This window comes from Ictidomys tridecemlineatus, chromosome 9, assembly GCF_052094955.1.
Source record: "Ictidomys tridecemlineatus isolate mIctTri1 chromosome 9, mIctTri1.hap1, whole genome shotgun sequence".
Classification (NCBI taxonomy): Eukaryota; Metazoa; Chordata; class Mammalia; order Rodentia; family Sciuridae; genus Ictidomys; species Ictidomys tridecemlineatus.
The window spans coordinates 37,328,528-37,354,249 of record NC_135485.1 but is presented as its reverse complement, the minus strand read 5'-3'; the positions used below and the strand labels follow the sequence as shown (position 1 = coordinate 37,354,249).

General features: G+C 36.2%; 1 protein-coding gene across 9 annotated transcripts in view; it reads left to right on the top strand.

The window, feature by feature from the left end:
• Fryl (FRY like transcription coactivator) overlaps positions 1 to 25,722 on the top strand; it is a 230,864-nt gene that overhangs the window by 84,964 nt on the left and 120,178 nt on the right. For all 9 annotated transcript variants that reach the window (XM_078021273.1, XM_040292463.2, XM_040292462.2 and 6 more), the window contains one exon: positions 17,328 to 17,527. In XM_078021273.1, coding sequence (XP_077877399.1) covers positions 17,408 to 17,527 — 120 coding nt within the window. In that variant the 5' untranslated portion in view covers positions 17,328 to 17,407. The remainder of the gene's footprint in view (positions 1 to 17,327; positions 17,528 to 25,722) is intronic.

The window sequence follows — 25,722 nt, the reverse complement described above, 5'->3', positions numbered from 1 at the left end:
CGGAATCAGGAACATTCTGTTAAACCAGCTGTGTAGTGAGGATGTTATCATTTAAAAGATTGGCTTAGTTCCCTAAAATTGATAAGACAAAGCAAGATCTAGTACTGAGATCTGTCCAATAATTATCCGCAGTGTTAACGAAGGCCCCAGATGCCTGCACCCTCCACCAAATGCCTCTTGTAAACCTAGTGATTTATTGTCTTACATAATTTTCTGGCAGAAATAGCTTCAAAGAATTCATTTTTTACCACAGACATAGAATAGATAAGTTGACTTATTTAAGCCAGTTTTATAAATTAAAATAATATGGAAGAACTAAATTTATATAGATTACTTGGATTTTTGCACAATGAGCAAAGACCTAAATAGTTTTCAATACTCAAGTGATTTTCCTTAGTGAAGCTACCCCCTTCTCAATACATTATACTTTTATCTAAATTTCAGTTAAAATTTGTGTTATTTTATTGAAATAATCTTATCATTTATTGAAGGACTTATGGGCCTGATTTTATGGTATTATATGTGAGTGTTACACTCATATGCACATATATTCATTGAATCTCATGTAATCATCATGATAATCTGATGAAAACTAGTGTTATTGCTGTTTTTAAAAATAGCTTTATTGTGATATAATTCACATACTATAAAATTCATCCTAGGTTTAACCCATTTGACAAAGAATACATTTCATCTTCAAAACTAAACATTATGTGTCATGAGAAGTGTATCTGATTCTCTAGATCACTAAGATTTTGGTTTCATGATTTGCTTAAACATTTTCAATTGATAAATATTCAAATACAAACATGTAGTTTAAGAATGCGATTCATTTGTGAATGGTCACAAGATTCACAGGGTACTGAGAATATGCAGGAAGTTTAGAATCATATCTCTATGTTAAGTTTTTATTCATTCATAAACCTGAGGTGAAGGCCTTTTCTGGTTTGTACTGTGTTGAATACACAGACTTAGGCCCTGGGTCCTGATCTGTGCCGAGATGGAGAATTTGGGAAAACCCCTGTTTACTAATTTCGGTAACTTGGCAACTCAGCACAGCCTCACTACAGACTTTGATTTGATTTGTTCTTGATTTCTAGTCTCTAGGCACCATGCTTGTTTGAACACTTCCACCTCTATTTACTGGTATTCCTTCTTTCCTGAGGTTTGCCTTGCCAAATTTCATTTCTTCCAAATATGAAACCTGCTTTCCTCTTGAAGAAAATTAGATGCTTTTTAAAAATTAAAATTAAAACAACAACAAAAGCAACTAGAAAATCCCATTCTGTCACTCTTTCCTGGACCTCTCTGGTGCTTTTTACCTGTTGCTATATTCTGAAGATGCCAAATTCTGTCATTACTCTCATGACAATACTCAAGTGATTTTCTGACAGTACTGTTATTCAGCCATTGCACATTTTTATGGCTACACTGGCAGTTACAGCCAGCAACTCTTCTGATTTGTCATCTGTACTGATTAGTACTGTCAATATGATATCTGACAGGTATTGGGCCTATTCTAGATTTAATAACTAGGACCTAGGCACAGCCAGTGCCTAGGTCCTAGTTATTAAATCAGTGAGTTCTGGACTAATTCACTACTGGTCAAACTCTCATGCTTCTTTTCTGGAAGTAACTCTATCTGCGATCTCTTTATCATATTGATCAGACAGTTTGCTCTCTTTTTGCAGGATAGGATGGGCCTCCTTGGTTATTCTTCCTAGTCTATTGATATGTATGATGCCTCAGGACAGTGATATGTTAATATCCATTCAGATGTGCGATAGTAACAACATAATAACATATGGACTTAACATGAGATTTTAAGTGAATACTTTAAAAAGAATTTTTTTTTTTGTAGTTGTAGGTGGGCATTCAGAATGCCTTTATTTTTTGATTTTTATGTGGTGCTGAGGATCGAACCCAGTGCCTCACACATGCTAGGCAAGCACTTTGCCACTGAGTTACAGCCCCAGCCCAAAGTGAATATTTTTTTATTTAAAAGGTTTCACACTAAATTTTGGAACACTATATGAATATAAGTCATTTTTATTATGGGGGGGGGACTATGGAAGAAAAGGACAGTTCTAATAAAACAGCTTTAGTAATATTCTTGGAGATAAAGTTATTGGTGTGTTTATTTGCAGGAAGTGCCAGGTTGGATGTACAAGGCCTTCTGTGTTTGGAATGGAGAGTAGTCACCCTGCTTCATGACATTATTTCATCTGCAAATAGGAAGGAACTTTTTTTCAGGAGAGTACCTAGAATCTATATAGGTTCTGAACTTAAAATTCAACTAGGCAGAAAAAAAAAGGCATAATGGATTACTTGAAGTAGCGATGGGATTTAATAACTAGACTAGATGTAGGATAAAAGTCATAGGGAGGAATTAATAATGGCTTTAAAGTTTATATTGTTGAAATCTCGCCCTTTGAAATCATGGATAATGAAAGCCAGGATTGATACGGCACCAAGATAAGGGATTTGAGGCATAGATGGTGAGTGAAGCAAAGTAATTGAAGCCCTGAGAGAAAAACCCATCCACCAGGGTTTCTAGTATGAGTGGAGAGAATCAAATTCGACTTTTCAAAATTTCTCTGAACTGCTCAATGGGTATGTGTGGTATCATGTAAATAGGTTTCCTTATCTATGGAGCTTTTGAGACTTTTAATGATCAAAATGAATTTTAAATAAAATGATGTGTACAGCCAACTATTCCACGTTAAGAGAATAGTGTGAGGCAGTAGTCCTCATTAGAACCATGCTGGGAATTTCTAGAAACCTGCATATGCTGGGGTACCACTGGAGAGATTTTGATTGTGACTTAAGGGATGGCCTGCAAATTCAAGATCAAGTTAGAAAGCTTTTCTTTGCCAGAATGCTGAGAGTGGATATGAATTCTTTTTCAGGGAGTGGAATCATCATAAACAATATGACAGATAGGTTTTTAGAGGTTTGCCAATTTACTAATTTACAATGAGTAATTCATCAAGTGGATGTTAATGCTATATCTGGCCCATGATTCTTTGCTGTCCTTATAGCATAAGCTCATCCAAAGCTAAATTCTAATCAGAAAGGTTGCATGGAGAATCTGAACATCAAAGAAATTTATGTCCTGCAGTAGGGGCCAGAATACTCAGGCTTTTGTTCAGAATATCTTCTCTACTGGAATCTATTTGGGTGGGCATTACATTTCCAACTGCAATGTGTTGTTCCATGTCCTTGAATTTGCCCAAAGCATATATAATTATTCTTTTCAATATTTACCAGTATGATAGATAGGAAATCTCATTTCTAAGTGCTTTAGTGAGCTTTGCATTGCTGTGACCAAAAGACCTGGCAAGAGCAATATAAAGGAGGAAGTTTATTGGCTCATAGTTTTAGAGGTCTCAGTCCATGGACAGTCAGCTCCATAGTTCTGAGCCCGAGGTGAGGCAGAACATCTTGGCAAAAGGGTGTAGTGTAGAAAAGCAGCTCGGGACATGGACAGTAAATAGAGCAAGCTCCACTCACCAGGGACAAAATATCAACCCCAAAGCCACAACCCCAGTCACCTACTGCCTCCAGCCATATCTTGCTGCCTACCCTTAAGCAGAGTTAATCCATCAGTGGATTAATCAGCTGATTAGGTTACACCTTTCATCATCTAATAATTTCAAATGAAAGTTCTTGCATCGTATCGCACAAGAGATTTTGAGGGACATCTCATATTTAAGTCATATCACCAGATTAGTTTGCATTTTTTGGGTGCTATTATGTTTGAACATTTTTTCATATGTTTGTTGTCTTTTTAGATTTGTTTTTATGTGAATTGCCTATTTATATCTTTTTCTTGTTATTTTGTAAGAACTTGTTGGATGTTTTATATTTTCTGTCATCTACATTATAAACACTTTTCCAGCTTTGTCTTTTCTTATTTATGGTGTGCCCTGTTTACAACTTTTGATCTGGTTAAATGCATTCATCTTATTGAAATAATTTTGAATGCATTTTACTGTCATGTGCAACTTAAAAAGAACATAAAAAATTAAAAAAAAATCTTGAGTTTTCTATTTTGGCTGAAGGTTTCTTCTCCCTGGATTATACATGAAAGCTCCTAATTTATTTGCATAAGACTTAAAAATTAATTTGCCACTACCTATCCATCTGGACTTTTAATTTTGAATACAGTGTATACATAATATTTTGATTATAGCTGTTTTGTGATTATAGTTACAGTTTCCTCTGATTTAGAAAGTATTCTTTGTGCTTTTAAAAAGTAAGTTTTGTGGCATATCTTTGTTGTTTATTCCTCTGAGTATACTCTAATATAGTTCTGTGCAACCTAAACAATGCTGTATCAAAATTTTAATTTGAATTATGCTAATTAACATATTAATTTTGAGACAATTGACACTTATAAGTCTTCCCATCTACACATCTTTCCATGTATTCAGGTCTTCTTTTTTGTCCTTTAAGAAATCCTTGTAGTTTCCTCCATGTAAGTCCTGTGCTTTTCTTACCAAATTTATCCTGACCTATTTTGTATTTGTGAATGGAAGCCTATTTTCATTTCCAGGTGATAATTAGTATTTTGGTATAGGAAGTCCCTTTTTTTTTTTTTAAATATCTCTAACAATGATTTAAATTTTATGTATTATTGCACTTATATTCTCTATGATGTGAAGTGATAAGGTAAGAATCAACATCTTTGTTTAGTTTCCATTTTAATTGAAATAGGTTTGGTGTTTTGAAACCTATTTTAGCTTTTTATCACTATAACAAAATACCTGAGATAATCAACTTAGAAAGAGAAAAGTCTTCTTTTGGCTGATAATTTTAGCGGTTCTGGTCCATGACTGAGCAGACCCATCATTTTTAGGCCTCTGATGAGGGCGCCAGGAAACATGACAGAGCCCAAGTGCTTGCCTCATAGCCAGGAAGCAAAAGAGGAAGAGATTGGGTTGCCACAACCCCAGTGACCTAAAGACCCCTACAAGACAACAACTCCTAAAAAGTCCTCACACTTCTCAATCCCACAGTGGGGACCTAACCTTTAACACCTGGACCTTGTAAAACATCTAACCTCTGAACTATGGCATTCTGCCCCTAGAAACAAAGATTTATGTCCTTTTTACAGGTAAAATGCATTTAGTCCATCTGTGTGTCCCCAGATTGTTCCAGCTTTGCTCAAAAGTTTAAGTCCAAAGTTACCTATGAAACTCAAGTCAAATGTAACCACGACTGACCTCCTGAATAAATAAATAAATAAATAAATAAATAAATAAATAAATGGGAACTTCCAAGATGGCGGTGGTGAGAATGGCACAGGTAAACATTCCTATAATAATAATAAGGTTGGATCAGCTCAAAGCAAGTCTGAATTCCACCAGGTCACACACTGAATGCTAAAGCTTTATGTCCAGACTCTGGAGTACATAGAGGCAGAGGTGGAAGAGGTAGGTTTCCAAGGGCTTTGACAGCCCACTCCATGTAGCTTGCACGGCCTGTTTCAGGCAGGTTTGCAGGCTGCCTGCGTCTTCCTTTGGTGCGTGTTGTGCATTGCTGACACAACACCTCTGCCTTTTGGGGGCCTTCTTTGTAGCTTTGGCTTCACTCCCACAACTCTGGGCATCGCCCTGCCAGAGGATTTCAACCCTGTAGCACACTATCTGTCCTTTAAGTCTTTCCTCGTAAATCTCTGTGAAGCTGCCATGACCCTGTGACTCTTGCATTCTGCACACCTACAAAACCAGTAACACGTGACTGATGCCCAGGTCTGCTGCCTGCACAAGCTGTTCGTGGGCCTACTTGAACCATGGCTGCAGGAGCCTTGGAACACTTTGCCAGCTAAACAAGAGTGCACTGGGGGATGTGGAGGTGTATTCTGTAACAATTCTGCCCAGGAAAGTCTCTGGAACAAATTTGCATTTTTGCATCTCTGTGCCTATGATGGCAATTTACTTTCTTATTTTGGGGATGCATCTTTCTGACTGTCCTGATGCAAAGCAGTGGCTTCTTTGTAGCAGTACTAGTAGTTGTACTCTTCTTGGTCACTTCTTAACACATGCTACATTTCTGACCAGGCTATAATTTTTCCAAATGTTTTTTGCTCCATTTTATTTGTGATTCTCACTATAAAACTGACTAAAAGCAGCCAGTAATACCTGTGTGATAACCTGAATGCTGTGCTGGCAGGTAAACTAGCCTATCACCTTTAAGTTTAATTTCCCACAGAGTATCAGGATATGGACAAAATGCAGACAAATTCTTTGCCATGGCATAACAAGGAGAGCCATTAGTCCATTTCCCAGAACCCTCAATTTCATCTGAAATTATCAGTGCAGCGTTTACTATTAGTATTTCTATCAGCATTTCGGTCTTCTGAGCCCCCCATCAGAATTGCCTGTTAAGTTCCATTCAACATTTGAGATTTTCCCCCTACCTTTCTCCTCCAAACTCTTTTGTTTTTCCCCTAAACCAATTCCAGTGGCTTTTCTGTATCATTAGGTATATAGTAATGGCACAGACCATCCTACTCTGAGTACCAATTTTCTGTGTTGATCAGGTTTCTGTCACCATAACAAAATCCCTGAGATAATAACCTTATGAAGAGAAAAGGCTTACTTAGAGGCTCCAGTCACGATTGGGCAAATCCATTGCTTTTAGGTGTTTGGTGGGAGTGTTGGCAATGGCAGGGATCCAAAAGAAGAGAAATGGGCCAGCATCCTACAATACCTTTTGGGGTACTACCCCAGTGACCTAAGGACCTCCCACAAGGACCCTCTTCTTTTTTTTTTAACTGATTTTTAAAAAAAATAAATGACAGTGGAATGCATTACAATTCTTGTTACACATATACAGCACAAGTTTTCATATCTGTTTATATATAAAGTATGTTTACACCAATTCGTGTCTTCATACATGAACTTTGGATAATGATGTCTATCACATTTCACCATCCTTGCTAATCCCCTGTCCCCTCCTTTTCCCTCCCTTCCTTCTGCCCTATCTATAATTCATCTATTCCTCCCATGTTCCCCCTCCCTACCTCACTATGAGTCAGCCTCCTTATCTCAGAGAAAACATTCTGCATTTGTTTTTTGGGGATTAGCTAACTTCACTTAGTATTATCTTCTCCAAGGCCATCCATTTATCTGCAGATGCCATGATTTTATTCTTTTTTATTGCCAAGTAAAATTCCATTGTGTATATATGTCACTTTTTTTTTTATCCATTCATCTATTGAAGGACATCTAGGTTGGTTCCACAGTTTAGCTATTGTGAATTGTGCTGCTATAAACATTGATGTGGCTGTGTCCCTGTAGTATGCCGTTTTTAAGTCCTTTGGGTATAGACCGAGGAGAGGGATAGCTGGGTCAAATGGTGGTTCCATTCCCAGTGTTCCAAGGAATCTCCGTACTGCTTTCCATATTGGCTGCACCAATTTGCAGTCCCATCAGCAATGCATGAGTGTACCTTTTTCCCCACATCCTCACCAACACTTATTGTTGTTTCTCTTCATAATAGCTGCCATTCTGACTGGAGTGAGATGATCTGAGAGTAGTTTTGATTTGCATTTCTCTGATTGCTAGAGATGATGAACATTTTTTCATATATTTGTTGATTGATTATATATCGCTTCTGAGAAGTGTCTGTTCAGGTCCTTGGCCCATTTGTTGATTAGGTTATTTGTTGTTTTGGTGCTTAGCTTTTTGAGTTTTTTTTTTAATATATATCCTAGAGATTAGTGCTCTATCTGATATGGGAGGGGTAAAAATTTGCTCCTAGGGCCCTCTTAAAGGTCCACCTCCCGGCAGCACCACAATGGGAACCAAGCCTTCAACACATGGGCCTTTGGGAGTGTTCAACCTCCAAACCATAGTACCTATCCTGATATTTGTTGCTGGTATTGACTAAATGTTGCATTTGTTTTCCTTGTCTGTGACTGCTAGATACCATTAGGTGTGCAGTTGGTAATTGTGGGTCAGGCTGCTACAGTATTGTAAGCAGTAACTCCAAGAAAGATGGAAGGGAAAGCAGCCCGGGCCTCTCTGGGCTAGCAGCCTGTTATGGTACTAGGAGGAAATCCTTCTATAACCCTAGCCTCAGGGGGACCCAGCCCATCTTTTTAGACTTTGCTCTGCTGCTTAGGAGTCAGAGAACATGAATACAAATCCGTTTTCAGTTGTGAACTTTTCCCCAGACCCTGGACCCAGTTGTGTTTGCTGGTGAGGTCTTCTTGGATTTGGTGGGCCGATTCTCACTTCAGGGCTGTCCAGTGCTAATCCCCAACCTGATGTCCAGCTGCAGGAGAAAGATCAATTTTTAACCAGCAGATAATCTTTTTTATGGGAGAAAGAGTAGAGAACAACAATGAAAATAACATCTTGTTGTTTCTAATACATACCCCTCACTGACATTTAATTCAATGTGTTCATTTGCTACATGGGAAACAAAAGGGGTGAAATAACTTTAGCAAGATTATAAGGCTAGTAAGTAGCCAAGACAAGTCTAGGGTCCTTATCTTCTGACTCCCAGGCCTATGCACATTTTTAAAATGCCACATGATCTCTGGATTTTTAGAATAGATTTTAAGCTGAGCTTCCAAAGAGTAACAGAAATGTTTTTAAGAAAATAATAATAACAGGGATTCTCTGGCTGAGTGAATAATGGATTATTTAAAAGATAGGTCCTTTTTTTTTTTTAAAGCTTTATAGTGATATTTCTGTAGTGTGCATCAAGTAAGAAAGCATTGAACATGTGCCAAAGATGTCATAGGACTTCTGTGTTTAGAAATCATTTTTAGTCAGAAGAGTTTAGATTAGGATAAATAAACATTTAGAAACAGCTGTTCAGAGAACAAGCAGAAGTTTAAATTTTTCTATCCATTTCAATTGAACCAGAAGCAAAAACATAAAACTGAATAGTGAGGGGAAATGATTTTATTCACACAAAGCAGAAGCAAAGTACTTAGAAATAGGATTAGTAGATTTAGATAGATGTTCTGTGAAGGAAAGGATACATTTTTCTTTGGGTGCCCAAAAGTTGAGGGCGAGCCAGCTTCTACTCAAGGAGTCTTAACATTAGATGCTGGTTTTGGTTAGATTAATGCGTGGAGATATGTGTGAACTTGGGAGAATAAGTGACAGCAGCTGAGATATTCTGTAAACAGGAATATTATTTTGTGCCAACAGGTAATAAAACCTATTAAAAAATAGCAATAATTAAAAATGTGGTACTGATGCAGAAACAGACTGTTAATTAGCTGAACAGAAAGCCCAGAAAGTATATTTGAGTATGGATTTAGTTCATGATAGAATTTCAGTAAATGAACCCAAAGGAATTGGTTAAATATTGGGGAAAAAAAATAAATAAAATCTTTATATCAGTAGCCCAAATAAACTGCAGTTAGATAACAGATTTAAATTGAATGAAGTAAAACTAACAAGAGTTAAAAGAAAATACAGGTAAATGTTTGTCTAATCAAAGCAGGCTTTTTTATGCACATCAGTTAGAAGGAACAACTAAAATATCTGAGTTTGTAAGTACTTACTCTAGGCAAATAGTATATTAAGAATCTGGATCTTAAAAGGAGGAAAAGGGTACATTGTAATTTGGCAGTTTTGGAGGAAATAAATCAACTTTCTGAGTGAAAGTTGGTAGAAACTAGTATCTGAGCTGGCATGGTGGCACAGGCCTGTAATCCAATGACTCAGGAGGCTGAGACAGAAGGATCACAAGAGTGAGGCCAGCCTTAGCAATCTGGATAGGGCCTAAGCAACTTAGTGTGATCCTACCTCAAAATAAAAAGGGCTGAGGACTTAGCTCAGTGATAAAAAGCACCCCTGGGTCCAATCCCCAGAACTCCCCCACCAAAACAAAACAAAACAACAAAACAACACCATAGTACCTAAGTTCATATTTTAGTACCTCTACTCCCAGTTGACAGTAATATTAACATGGAGTCAGTTTCCTCATCATATATGGAAAATTACTACAAGTACTGTTTTTTTTTTTTTTTAAATCTAATTTCTACTAAGACTTTAACACACTGATTGTTCAACCATTGGTGACTTCTGATCAGTTGTGGCAGGAATATTTATATGATGGATATTCGCAAATGCTACAAATTGGGACTTTTTAAAGAGAGCCATTTACCAACACAGGTAAATAAGATTTGTTAGGATGAAATGTGATCATGCTTGATTAAGAATAAACGGTGCTTGTTTTGCTTTTTACTAACATGAAGGAGTTTTGAGGTATCCCTTACCTGACAGCCCATTTTCTGCTCTCAATAAGCCAAGTTTGTGCATTTGAAGTCAAAGGATGTTTTCATAGTGTACCACTTAACACACACAGCACACATGTCCTTTTTTCTTCTTAATATACAAGTGTTTTCAGATGTGCATTTTTCCTCTGGATAGTTTGTTAAAAAGTGTATCATTCTACCTGACCTCACCTGAAATACGATATTGCTTCCTTTGTCTCTGCTTTAACCCATATACGTGTAAACTGGTGGGTACTTTTGATTTCTTCTCCCCACACCCATCCCTCTCTCCCTCCCTCCCTCCCTTCCTTCCTTCAATACTGGGGACTGAACCAGGGGTACTCTACCACAGAGCCACATCCACAGCCATCTATCTATCTATCTATCTATCTATCTATCTATCTATCTATCTATCTATCTATCTATCTATCTATCTATCTATCCCGGAGTCTGGCTTGGAACTTGGGATCCTCTTGCCTCAGCCTCTTGAATCTCTGGGATTACAGGCTTGTGGCTGACATTATATTTTTAATTGACTTAGAAACTATTTCCTGTCTTTGATCTTGTTCCAGGTACTTTCTTATTTAAGCTTGAGCATTTTGTTGCTTTGACTCTTCCTGGCATTTTTGGTTCTGGTTGACAGGGATAGATAGGCTTGCTCTTCTTTCTTGTGTTTTAAATTAATGAATTTTTCAAGCAGTTTTAAGCTTACAGAAAAATTGAGTAGAAAGTACAAAGAGTTCCTGTATATCCCTCCCCACAACCTTCCCTGTTAATTTGGGGGTATATTTGCTACCACTGATGAAATACTGTTAATATACATAGTCCATAGTTCACATTAGGGTTCACTGTGTTACATATTTTATAGGTTTTGACAGGTGTATAATGACAATCATAGTATCATACAAAGTGGTTTTTCACTGCCCTAAAATTAAGTCCACCACTTAGTCTGAGTCTAAGTCGCTCAGGCTAATCTCAAACTTGTGATCTTCCTTCCTCAGCCTTCCAAGTCACTGGATATAGAGGGCATCATGTCTGGCTCCTCCATCTTTTCATGGCTTGATAGCTAATTTCTTTTTAGCGCTGAATGATACTCTCTTGTCTGGATGTACGCACCCACCTATTGAAGGACTTTTTGATTGCTTCCATGTTTTGGCAATTACGAGTAAAGTTGCTAAAAACATCTGTAGGCAGGGTTTTGTGTGGCTGAGTTTTTTTCATGTCCTTTAGTTAAAGACCAAAGAGTAGGATTGCTGGACTGTTTGGTAAGAATTATGTTTAGTTTTATAAGAAGTCTCTGAACTGTCTTCAAAGTGACTGTACCATTTTGTATTCCCACCATTTTGCATTTCTTCACATCCTTACCAGGATTTGGTCTAAATGTTTTGGGATTTAGCCATTCTAATAGGTATATAGTGATTTTCGTTGTTTGCAATTCCATGAATACATTGGAGTATTTTTTAATAACTTTTCATCTGTATGTCTTCTTATGTCTGCTCAGAGCATGTGGCCATTTTTAAATGGAGTTTTTCTTAATGTCAAGATTTCAGAGTTCTTCATGTATTTCAGATAGCAGTTCTCATTAGATATGTCTTTTGTAGGCTTGTCTTTTTATCTTTTAAAATTGTCTTTTGCAAAGCTAAAGGTTTTACTTTAATAAATTCCAACCTATTTTTTTTTCATGGCTCTTAGGTTTTGATGTGTAAAAAGTCCACCACTAAACTCAAGATCACCTAGATTTTTTCCTGTCTCCTATGAATTTTATAGTTTTTGCATTTACATTTGAATCTATGATCTGTTTTCAGTAAATTTTTGTGGAAGGTGAAATTTGTATGTCTAGATTATTTTATTTTATTTTATTTTATGTGTAGAAACCTAGTTGTTTCAGTACAATTGGTGAAAAGTCATCATTCTTCCTTGAACTGCTTTTGCTCCTTTATCCAAGATCAGTTGACTCTATTTGTGTGGGTTTATTTTATAGGCTGTCTGTTCTCTTCCATTGATCTGTTTGTCTCTTCTTTTGCCAGCAACACAATGTCTTAATTACTGTGGCTTTATAATAAGACTTAAAGTCAGGTAGTGTCAGTCCTATGACTTTATTCTCCTCCATCAGTATTGTGTTGGCTATTCTGGTCATTTTCATTCCATAGACTTTAGCATCAGTTTGTTATAACCATGACATAACTATCTGCAGTAGGTTTGCTTTTTGCTCTTTTGTTTTTTGTGTTTGTTGAGGATCAAATTGAGGGGCTTGAGCATGCCAGGCAAGTGTTTCATCACTGAGCTGCAGCCCAGCCCTATAAGTTTCCTTTTCAAACTAAGAATTTTATATTTGCCTTTTATATTCAGAGACATTTTTTACTTTTGTTCTTGCTCTAAAGCCATTTACCTTATACTTTTTCTTTTATAGGTGTCATCGAGATTCATATTAGTCAATACAATTAGTAATTATTGTAATAAGCAATTGTATGGTAACTTATTATATTTCTGTGTTGTATAAATTGATGCATAAACATTTTCATATAATATGTATGTACATATAGAAGTCTTGTGACTATTGTGTAGGGATTTTTCTCCCTTAAAACCTTTTCTTGGGAGAGAGGGAGCAAGAGGCAGCTTTCATAGACTCTGCTAAGGTCATGTCAACCTGTGAGATTCCAAAACACCCAACTTGTTGAGAATCTCATGCATTTTGAAGGATGTTACTATTTGGAAGTTTGTACATAATAATATAGTAGAGACAGAAATGAGGGGGCTGAAATCCACTACAATAATGACCCCAAGCATATCATTTTAAGGATTATGTCACTTCTTACTTCTCTCTTCTTCTTGACCAAATTTAAATTTATTTTGTAAGAACACAGAAGTTCTGTGAACATGAGATAATAATAAATGTCAAATAAGCACAATGCTATAGCAAGAGTAAGCCATCTAGAAATATTAATATTTAACTTTTAGTTACACTTGATATAAGACAAATAATAGAAATGTTGGAATTTTAAATATTCAGGGCTTGCTTTATTCCTATTATTGGCAGTTAGAGCTTAGTAGATTTATATCCCAAGAAGCTTGAATATGATATTAGGTTTTTACTATTTGTAATTCAAAGCCTGAATTATGTTCTAAAGAATTATATTTTCACATTTATGTCTTATTCCCTTATAAGCTGACAAAAGTTTCGGTATTTTATAATAGCATGCAGAGAAATACTACTACTTAACATTATAAATATTTAATTCAAGCAGTCAAGTGTCATCAAGTTAATATTGTTGTGTGAAAACTTGCTTTCTTCTTCCTGCTTAGAGTGGGCATCTTCAATATTAGCAGAATGTGAAAAAAATCCACATGTATTTCCCAAGATGAGTAGCATGAAAGGGAAGATCATCTAATTCCTATTTGGTTTTAGAATATTTTTTAATTTATATATAACAGTGGAATGCATTATAATATATAGAGAGCTCAATTTTTCATATCTCTGGTTGTATACTTAGTATACTCACACCAATTCGTGTCCTCATACATGTACTTTGGATAATGATGACCATCACATTCCACCATCATTTCTAATGCCATGGCCCCTCCCTTCCCCTCCCACCCCTCTGCCCTATCTAGAGTTCGTCTATTCCTCCCAAGTTCTCCCTCCCTATCCCGCTATGAATCAGTTTCCTTATATCAAAGAAAACATTCGGCATTTGGTTTTTGGGATTGGCTAACTTCACTTAGTATTATCTTCTCTAACTCCATCCATTTACCTGCAAATGCCATGATTTTATTCTCTTTTATTGCTGAGTAATATTCCATTGTGTATATATGCCACATTTTTTTTTTATCCATTCATCTATTGAAGGGCATCTAGGTTGACTCCACAGTTTAGCTATTGTGAATTGTGCTGCTATAAACATTGATGTGGCTGTGTCCCTGTAATATGCTGTTTTTAAGTCCTTTGGGTATAGATGGAGGAGAGGGATAGCAGGGCCAAAGGTGGTTCCATTCCTAATTTTCTAAGAAATCTCCATACTGCTTTCCATATTGGCTGCACCAATTTGCATTCCCACCAGCAGTGTATGAGTGAACCTTTTCCTCCACATCCTCGCCAACACTTATTGTTATTTGTATGCATAATAGCTGCCATTCTGACTGGAGTGAGATGAAATCTTAGAGTAGTTTTGATTTGCATTTCTCTAATTTCTGTGATGATGAACGTTTTTTGATATGTTTGTTGATTGATTGTACATCATCTTCTGAGAAGTGTCTGTTCGAGTCCTTGGCCCATTTATTGATTCTTTATTATTATTTTTTATTTATTATTATTTGTTTTTTTGGTGTCTAGCTTTTTGAGTTGTTTACATACCCTAGTGATTAGTGCTCTATCTGATGTGTGAGGGGTAAAGATTTGCTAGGTTTTAGAATATTAGTGAGCTTAAATGCTTTGTATTTTTTTACCTCCAATATTATTATTTTATTTATTTGAGTTTGATTTTTGCTTATAACTTTTATCCTGTTTTTAGTTGGGGATGGGCATTGGTCTTTTTCTCATTGATTTCATTAGCTTTGTGGTTGGAGGTAAAAGTGGTTAACTGTGATTTATTATAGGCTGCAAATAGGCTTTCCCGCCTTCTAATTTTATTTTGGTTTTGTATGCATACTCTTATAGTCTTTTTGCAGTTAACACTGTACTTTGAACACTTTCCCATGCTAGTCAATATTTTTTTTATTAATATCACTTCAGATGTTTGTATAGCATTCTGTTAATTAGATTATAAAAATGATTTATAGTCCCATGTGCCTGAGATAAGATTGTCTTATGGCCTGAAATTTCAATCAATAAATACATTCACTGTTACTTTCTTATAATAATAAATATAACAAACAAACATTTATTAAACACTCACTAAGAAATATAATTGAATTAAATTACTTTATCTTATTTGATTAACACATTTGTTTTTAATAAAATTTTGAGTTTTCAAATTTGAAATGTTTTTATCTGGGAAAGTAACACAAAGTTTTTCTGAAACTTTTGGTTCTGTTGGCAAATTTCTAAAGTATCCAGTTATAATACCTAGTAAATATTTGCTTATGTGTAATTTTTAAGAAAGTAAAAAAAAAGGGGGGGGATTGGGATGTCATTTTTAGTATTCTTAATGACCCAAACTAATTTTTAAAAAAATTTTAAGAGCTTTATTTCACAATGACATTTGTTAATAGATTCCCTCTTTGATAATACACAATGTTGGATCATGACACAGAATAAACAAACAGGTCATTGTTTGAAATAATGGTCACTGTGTTTAAAGGACTGTGAATTTTTGTTTTGCATTGTTTTTATTATACAATTTTTATTCTAGAATACAATACATAATATATTTTGACATGGTCTGATACAAAGATATTTATTTTTAGATACAATATTAACAGTTGGCAGTAATTTTGAGACTTTGAACAGTTTTTGTATTTTCACATACTATGTTGGTGCTGATTGTGTTCTGCTCCCTTTTCAAGGATGGGGTTACTTATAGGGTGTACTTAAGTGGAGAAAAGCAGTCACTAAAGATCAGGTTGAGGTAGAGAATACAAACTTATCGATTTCCATGAACACAGGTGTGTTAGGCCTAAAGGGGTCATATAAGCAGAAGGAAGAAGATGGAAGGGTCAATATTATCAGGCTGGAGGAGGGAAGTGACTGGATATATTATAGACTGGTACGCTGCTCAGTCAGTCAAGACAAGTGAAGCTGTCACTGATGTGTACTCTAAGTCCTCCAGCCCTGGTGCTACTTCCTATTTGCCAAACACCAACACAATTCCCATCTGAGTAGATGGCACTACTATCCTTTGAGCGATTCAAATAAGAATCCTGTGAGTCATTAATTCTTTTCCCTCACCTCCATATTTAATGCACTGTGACAAGTCTCCAATCCTTTTGTTTCTGTCCTATGCCATCACCATTCTCTAGGCCAAGCCACAATCATCTCACTTGGATTTTTGTATGTCACCCCTTGATCGTGTGTTTGCCCTCTTCAAACCATTTGCCAGAGAAGCTAGAGAGATCTTTATAGAATTCAGATCCTATCCCTCTGTATGTTAATGCTTTCCACTTTTTCATTGAATATTAACTGCATTTAAAAATAAAATTATATATATAATATATACATAATTCTCTATATATTACATATAATACACCTTAATATAAAAATACATATATTTTTTGTACTGGGAATTGAACCCAGGGATGCTTAACCACTGAGCCACATCCCCAACCCTTTTTCATTTTTTGTTTTGAGATAGGGACCTACTAAGTTGCTTAGAGCCTCACTAAGTTTGCTGAGGCTGGCTTTGAACTTGCAGTCCTCCTGCCTCAGTCTCTTGAGTCATGTGTGCCCCTGCACTTGGCAAAATCCAATTTCTTTACAAAGTCCTGCAGGGTCCTCTGACTTGCATCCTGACTAATGATTCTGACCTGCTCTCACATCCTCCTTCACCCTGCTTTCCTTGTGTTTTTGCTTCTCAAGCAGGCATGTCCAGTCTTGTACTTGTGTTCCTGGTGCTCTGGCTTGCTGCCTCTTTTCCATCTTTGGGCCTAGGTTCACTTTTGGCTTCTTCATTGAGACCTTCCATAAACATGCTTTTTTTTCAAAGTTGTCTTTCAGTTCCCTAATACCATTCTTGTTTCATTTATTCATATCTGTTTTATTTCCTTTGTTGTACTTGATTACCTGATTAGAATCCATCCATTCATTCAGTAACTATTTATTGTGCACCTAGTGTATGCCAGGCATTGTTGGTGGTACCTGGGCTTCATCCATGGACAAAAAGCTCAAAAGAGAATCCCTGTTTTTATTGGTACTCACATTAAAATAAAGAGAGAAATAGTACATAGTAAACGTGATGTATTACTATGTTGAATATATTAGGCAATACATTAGAAGTGGCAAGTGTGATAGAGAAAAATGGAGCATGGTAATGGAGATTGGGGATTTGGAGGGGTAAGGAGCAGGATGCATATTAAGTACGTTGTTATGGGAGGCCTCATTGATCTGATGACTAATGTAGGATTCTTTGGTTTCTTTAACTTTTAGCTTCAGCACCAGTCAGCAAAGTGAATAAGTACTGTGCTTCTTCCAACTTTCATTCCACTTGGGGAAGAAAGAACCTCATCATGTCAAACATTACAATTGACCCAGATGTCAAGCCTGGCGAATATGTCATCAAGAGCCTCTTTGCAGAATTTGCTGTTCAAGCTGAAAAGAAAATTGAAGTTGTAATGGCTGAACCCTTGGTGAGTTGAGCTGACCTATAAATCTGAAATATTTTCTTGATTTTTGCATTAACCATTATAATACAAAATTTCTGAAGGAAATTATATACTGGGAAAAAAAGTTTAAGTAATGGAGTGGCGATCCAGAAATCTGCAATGATTTTAGAATCCACTTTGATAAATTACCATAAGCACAAAAACAACAACAACAACAACAAAAAACTTGACCAATGGGAATTATGAAGTCCAGGTAAAAACATAATAGTAAATAAAGGAACTCTAGGATAGTCTACAAGTTGTCATTAAGAATGTAGCCAAAGTTATAATAAACTAGTCGTTATATTTTTATGCTTATAGTACATGAGGCATAGCTAGGGAACATGATGGACTCTTAAGTGGTGACTGCCTGTGATAAGGAGGAAGGAAATACTTTGTTAAGATTCTGAACGGTTGTAAGTGCTGCCCGTGATAGGTGACAGAATGGTTGGACAATAAGAAAAGCAGAGAGTGACGGCAGAGACTATTTAGCTATTGTATCCAGTTCAGATTGGAATGAAAAGGTTCATGAACTAAGTAAGGCATAAACAGAAGAAGTTGCAGAGGAAAGCAAGAAAAATGACAAGTAGAATCAATAGAACTTGACAGGTAATCAAATAGGACTTGAGAAGTAATTAAATAGGAGTAACATTTTAAGTGAAAGTTAAGGGTTAAGATGCTTTGCAGTATTAAGAAAGATGGGAATGCATTTTCTTGGGTAAAGCACACAGGAATATCCTTAGGTTTGAAATCTTTCAATTTGGTGCATTGAACTTGATTCACTGGAGAGCTAACCATGTGGAATTCCTTGATTGGTGGTTGGAAATTCTTCTTCAGAACATAAAGAGATGGAGACTAGAAATTGTATATTTGGGCATAATCTATATCAAACCCCAAAGAGCAGGTACTGATATCAAGGGAAATGGAGTATAGAATAGAAATATCATTGCCAAATATTATAGAGAGACAGAGTGCAATGAAAGAGGCAATTGGATTTGGAAATAAAGCAGTCTGGTCACTAAGAGAACAAGCTGAGCTTGTCAGTATACCTTGGTTCAAGGCGCTTTGAAAATACAGGTGGCAGTTTAGGTTACTCTTTGGGTTTAAAAGGATGGGGAATATGGTGTGCTAGGATCACAGTGTAGGTTAGAAGAGGGTTAATGGCAATGGAGGTAAAGATGAAGGACATATCAGCTGAAACTATTTTTTAAATATCTTTATTTATTTATTTTTTATGTGGTGCTGAGGATCGAACCCAGTACCTCACAAGTGCAAGGCAAGCGCTCTACTGCTGAGTTATAACCCCAGCCCTCAGCTGAAACTTTTATTCCTCACACAACTGGGTGATAGACATTCACTTCCAGTATGCAGTTTGGAGGGCTCATCGCTGTCAGAGGTCCAAAGCCATTAAGTGGCCGAGTGGGAGTTAGGTGTACTAATATTGGCTGTCTGCTTCCTCAAAGGAAAGAGTGGAGGAGAGGTGGTGACCTAGGGAGAGAGGGAAGGTGAAAGAAGTGTTTTTACATGCTCTTAAAATTCTTAGTGTGAAAGGACTTAAAATTACTGACTGTTTCTCAGAAATTCTACTTAATTCTGAAAATTAAGTTGAAGAAACTAATCTGAAGAAAGCATTTATGAAATAATGCATCCTGAGCTTTACTACATAATAATGAGTTAAAAAACCACCAGCCAAATGTATATTTCAAAACTGTAGACATCATTATATTCAATTTAAATCATCCTATGATTACTTTCTACAATAATAATGATTATTTTGTATGTATTTTTGCAATATGTGCACAGTATAAAGTTCTGGTTTATAAATAAGGGTTACAAAAAAGCTTATAGACCTGAATAAATAATGATACGTTTTAATTATATATGTGCTTAATCTACAGAATGTTAGTTTTCTTTTCAATAATCTCTGAATTGTGATAAATTGCTACACTCATCTATGTAAACAGCATACAATGAGAAAGGGAACCCCTTTTTTGGGAAAATATATTTTAAAAACTTAAGGAAAGTTTCAGTAATACATAAAAGTAGAGATTTATAGTCTTAAGAAGTGCCCAGCACCCATTCCCCAGCTTGAGCAATTTTCAACTTGCACAGCACATTTTAAAATCACTGCCAGTTTTATAAAATATTCGCTAGTAGTGCCATGTTGTGTGGTCCTAGGAGTTCTCAAATATTATATGTCCCTAAAGGAATTTTTAATTTCCAAATGTAAAGGTCTTGAGAGTGAAAGTATTAAATGGAAAATATGGCTGAGCTTACCCAATGTGACAGAGTCTATAAAATGACAATTTAAAATCCCTCCTTTCCTTTCCGGTGCCCTGTCCATGTCTAGATTAGATGTTGGCTCTGCCGAGGGCATGCAGGAGCTTCTAGCCAGTCATGAAGTGTCCATCACTGCGCCATTTTCTTTTCACTCACCCGACTTTTCTTTGTCCATGATACACATACTACTTTCTGCTTCTGGCAACTCTGTCCCTTGTCATTCCTGTGGAGTAGGATCTAGCATCCTTAGGTCATCCCAGTTGCTCCATTGTCTTGTCAAAGTCAGGGTGATGTCTTACGATTCTCCTATCTTGATATGCTATGATACTTAAAATGTCTTCTATATATTCTTTTATGCTGGTGTGTGTTTTTATTATTTTCCCAGCCTAAAAATTTTTAAATTTTTTTAAATTTTTTTTTATTGGTTGTTCAAAACATTACAAAGCTCTTGACATATCATATTTCATACATTAGATTCAAGTGGGTTATGAACTACCATTTTTACCCCGTATACAGATTGCAGAATCACATCGGTTACACATCCACATTTTTACATAATGCCATATTAGTAACTGTTGTATTCTGCTACCTTTCCTATCCCCTACTATCCCCCCACCCCTCCCCTCCCATCTTGTCTCTCTACCCCATCTACTGTAATTCATTTCTCTCCTTGTTTTTTTTCCCATTCCCCAAACCTCTTATATGTAATTTTGTATAACAGTGAGGGTCTCCTTCAATTTCCATGCAATTTCTCTTTTCTCTCTTTCCCTCCCATTATAATTTATTTATTTTTATGTGGTGCTGAGGATTGAACCCAGTGCTTCACACATGCTAGGCAACTGCTCTCTCACTGAGCTACAGCTCCAGCCCCTAAAATATTTTTAACTTCTGTATTTTAAAATTCTACTCATGCTTCCAAACTTCCTATTTGTTCCCTCTAACAGTGTTCCTACTCAAGCCAAATAAATGTTTTACCTATTGTCTATACAATGTAAATGTTATGCATCTGTAATTACCATGTAGCAATTTGAATTTACACTGTGTCTTTGTGTGTACATACAGATGTGACTATGAGGTATTATGGTTAATTGCTTACCTGGTGGTGTTCTAGTCAGCTTTTTTACTATTGTGACCAAAAGACCTGACAAGAACAATTTTAGAGAAGGAAAAGTTTATTTGGTTCACAGTTTTAGAGGTCTCAGTTCATAGATGGCTGACTTCATAACGATGGGCCCTAGATGAGGCAGAGCAGCCGAAGGGGAGGTGGAGGAAAGCAGCCCAGGACATGGCCAGTAGGAAGCTCTGCTCACTGACAAACTGGTCACTGGGGACAAACACCAAAGGCAGGTCCCCATTGACCCACCTCTTCCAGCCACATCCTATCTGCCTACAGTTACCACTCAGTTAATCCACATTAGTGGATTAAGCCATCTATTAGGTTACACCTCTTATAATCTAATCCTTTCACCTCTGAAGGGGTGTTCTTGCATTGTCTTGTGTATGAGTGTGTGTGGGATGCCTCCTATCTAAATCATAGCACCTATCTGTCTCCACTGATTTGAGTTGCCTGATGTCAGGAACTTGGTGTCCCTTCTTTGTGTCTATAACACTGCCCATTGTGGTAGGGACTTGGAAAAGGTGTTTGTTAAGGGCTTGTGTTATAAAGTGGAATTTAGCCTTAAGTAATATTGCTCTGATTTGTGCCCCTTGTTCTTCTAATAAAACATAATGCATTATTCTAACAGTTTCTAGAAGTTCTTTCAGAATAGTCAATGCAGATTCTATTTTATTTATTCATTAAATATCATTTCAGAGATACCAGCTATGCACTCTTAAGATGAGATTATAAGATGGTGATGAATAGTGGTACAGATTCCACCAGAACATTGATGTTTCTACCCATCATCACCCTTAGAAGAGTCATCCTTGCTTACTCTCCCTGACGTACCAGGAAATCCCCCAAATCCTCATCCTATCTTACAGATTTTTACCCATTACATGTATGTGTAAATTATTCCTCCTTATCTAGATCTGCTTTGTTTTCATTTATATCCAGGTGTGGGTAGCTTGGCAATCCAGAGCATCAAGGTAGTGAAGATATATTTAATGTATTTTGTGACAGTGTTTATATTATAGATTCAAATGCTTTTATTGTGATTTCATTTATTTAAAAATGTATCCTCTACTCTGAGGCAATAACCAATGGTGCACAGTGACTCTGAGTTCTCAAAGCAGAACAGAGTCACTTTAAAGAAAACAGCATAAGGATGCTAGCGGGGCTCGTGGTCAGTTAGGACAGTAGGTTATAGAATCATCTGAAAGCACAAATGTCAATGGCTTTTGTTGAAAGAACTTAATCTGCCACTATAATGAGAAAATGTTTTTTTTTTCTTTCCATTTCCCACATTAGAAACCTTAATAAAAAAGGGAGGGTAAGGAGGCCAAAAGAGTCAAGGATTAGCTGAGCTTGATTTTTACTTACAATTTCATTTTCATTTTAGGTGGAACATTCAGGAAGGGCAGTCATTGATTGAAATTGCAGCTTACACTCTATGCAATCCAGTACTTTAGATTTCTTTCTTCCTTTTTGAAAGGAGATGGATCAGTCTTGGGTAATGAGCCAGGGAAAACCAAGCACACCTGTTAATCTTTTAGATTGCAAGTGACTAGAAAAGAAGATAGAAAAAAAGGCTTTAACTAGTCATTGCCTGATTTGGACCTGATGTATGTGGTTTAAGCCCAGCATTTTAGAAGCTCTACAATTTCATGACAAGGACTTGGTTCAATCCCCAGCACCAAAAAAAAAAAAAAGGACAATTTCCATTGTTTTTTGAGAATATTGAATAATATTGAAAATATTATATATGTGTGTGTATATATATGTATACACATACATATAATATCTATTAAAAAGTGTTTTTTTTTTGGTCTGGTCTATTTGTTCCAAACTGCATTTTCTCATTAGTTTTGCCTCCTCCTCTAATGTTTATTTTCACATGTTATATTTTTAAAATGAGGTGCTAAACAGCTGATTGAAAACCCATGTACTTGGAAGAGCCTTTTTGACTGTGATCTTTGGTGTGTAATCGTGTGCACCATCAATGTCAGATCTTTGTCTAGGGTTTAATCAGGGTGCTCCTGCAGGATCCTGAATGGGAGAGATTGGTCTTTGGCTGCTATTGTAATGGGGAGCTAGAGGCAGAAGATCACTGGGGTTTTGCTATTTGGTATATGAAGTTTTACTTACTCTGTCTTTGGTATTATACCCATCTCCATCTGCCACATCCCCTAGTCAGCATCTATCTTGCCCTTTCTAAAGAAAGACCGTTCTTCAGATGGCAAGAGAAGGGATGGTCACCTTTCTAAGCAGGTAGGAGAAGGTAGAGAAGGAAGAGTCTTAATCTTTCTTATATAATCTTTTTAAAACAATCTTAATAGACCCTCTTATTTTTGTCCTTACTTTAGCTGTACTTCCAGAGTACCCAAGGTTTCCAATTCCTGAGCCTCCTGGGAGTCTCACAGCATCCGCGGGGTTACCCACCCATCACTCTCTGAAGGGTGTGGAAGGCTCGCTTTCCTGTGGGTGTGTTCCAGTGTCATTTTCTCCATGAACATCTCAAATCTTCGACCCCATTCCACCTTCCTCTTCTAAGTCAAAGATACTGTACTTTCCCTTTGCTTTTGCATTAGACTCTCAGCCCCACAGGGCAGGGAGTTTTCCATCTTGTTCAGGGCTGGATCTTAGAGCTGAACAGTGCTTGGCATACTACACACTCAGTAAAAATTTGGGCGAATACCTCTGACTGAAGGAGCACACATCTGACTCTCCCTCTTGCCTACTAAAGAATCCCTGTTGTTTGTGTGGCTTTTTACTTCATCTCCCACTCACTTGTCCTTTTGGTTTTAACTCCTGTGAAAGTTATTTTGTTATCATCTTAGTGGGGATTTAGGGGAGAATGTAGTCTGTGTATTCAGCTTGCCATCTTTAATTGGAAATTATTGAAATATCTCAGGCTTACTGTTATCATGCCATCAAAATCTTTTCAATAAATTCTCTTGCCTTCCTCAGGAGGGACTTGGTGCTGTTAGTAGTCTGAACATATACAGAAGTTGTAGAATCAAATTAGAACATAAAGAATTATGGATCTTAGAATCATTATTAATTTTTATAGTATGAAAAATGGAAATAGTTCTAAAAGTTATGTAATAAAAAATGTCTTTTCTACTATGAATCAAGCTAAATACTGTCAACAGTCTTTAGTCTGCAGTTTTTTCATGTCTATTATTTATCCATCTCTGTAGCACCTGTCATCTTTAAAAGAAACACATACAAATGTGTGTAATATATGTATATTTTTTCTATACCTAAATATTTTTACTTTATATTGCTGGTGATTGTATATATTAGCCCATATAAATTTGTCTCACTTTTTTTTCCTTTTCTTTTCCTTCCTTCCCTCCCTCCCCCTCTCTCTTTTTCTTTCCTTTTTTTTTTTTTTTTTTTTGTAGTAAATGAGGCTTAAACCCAGGGCCTCATCCATGCTAGGCAGATAATGTATCACTGAGCTACATGCCCAGCCCTTGTTTCATTCTTTCCAACAGCTGAATATTATTTCAGTAAATGAAGGTATGATGATCATTTTTAAGCTAGTCTATTGATAGTTCTACACCCAAATTTGAGGCTATTGTGAAAAAAATTGCTAACATTAACAATTTAGTACATAATCTTGACATTTATGTATGTGTGAATATAGATACTAATTTATTTACTTTTTTAGCTATTTGTGATAATGGGGTTGCTTAGGATAAAACATTTTGAAAGGCTTATTTTTTTTAGAATACTCACATATTGAAAGACAGTACAGTGGTCCTCCCTGTGGTCTCAGTTACTAAAGGTCAACTGTGAGCCAAAGACATTAAAGGGAAAATTCCAGAAATAATTCATAAATTTTATATAGCTTTTATTGTGATATACTGTTAATTGGTCAATTTCATTATTAATCTGTTACTGTGCCTAATATATACATTGATTTTGTCATAGGAAAAAACATAATATATTTACTTATTATAAACTTAGTCTATACACAGTCCATATATATAGGAAAAAGCATAGCATATTTAGGGGTTAGTCCTCTCCAGGGTTTAAGGCATCCACTTGGCGTCTTGGAACACATCTCTCACAGATAAAAAGGATCAACCATTTATCTTCCTGAACAACGATTAGGACATCCTCAAACACATTATAATCAAACTTAGAGGTTAATACAAAGTCCTTGGTTGGTAATTTATTTTTAATACAGTCCATTTATTTCATATTTTTGTATTAGTAATGTGAGTTTCCTTTTCATTCAAAAATTATTTCTGACTTCTTAATTATGGAAAAAATAGCTCATCTCCTTCAGGAAAAGCTCTATTTAGATGTCAAATCTTTAGAAAGTTTTGAGGAAGTGTGGGTTTGTGGAGATAGTAAAAAAAAAAAAAAAGTTAAATATAAGGCAACTGTGTGTTTCTGAAAAGATTATCATACTCTTTTTTTCTTCTGTATGGTTATTAATTTTTTTTAGATTTGATCCCCCTCTTCACTGTATATGTTGAATAAGTCAACTAAGTTGGGGAGAAACCCCTTGCTGTATCTCCCAATTCCACTTTGGGTACTCAGCTGAAATTACAATACTAAAATTCCTTTAAAAGCTTAATATTTTTTCAAACTTTGCTTATTATCATGATTATGAGATGGAGTTTTGCTGTGTTACCCAGTCTAACTCCTAGGCTTAAGTGGTCCTTCTGTCTCGGCCTCTGAGTAGCCAGGACTTCAGGTGTTTGCCACCACTCCTGGCTTGGTCCCTGCTTTAAGAAATAGTGTTTTACAGGACTTACTAAGGAAATTACTAGCTGTTTTA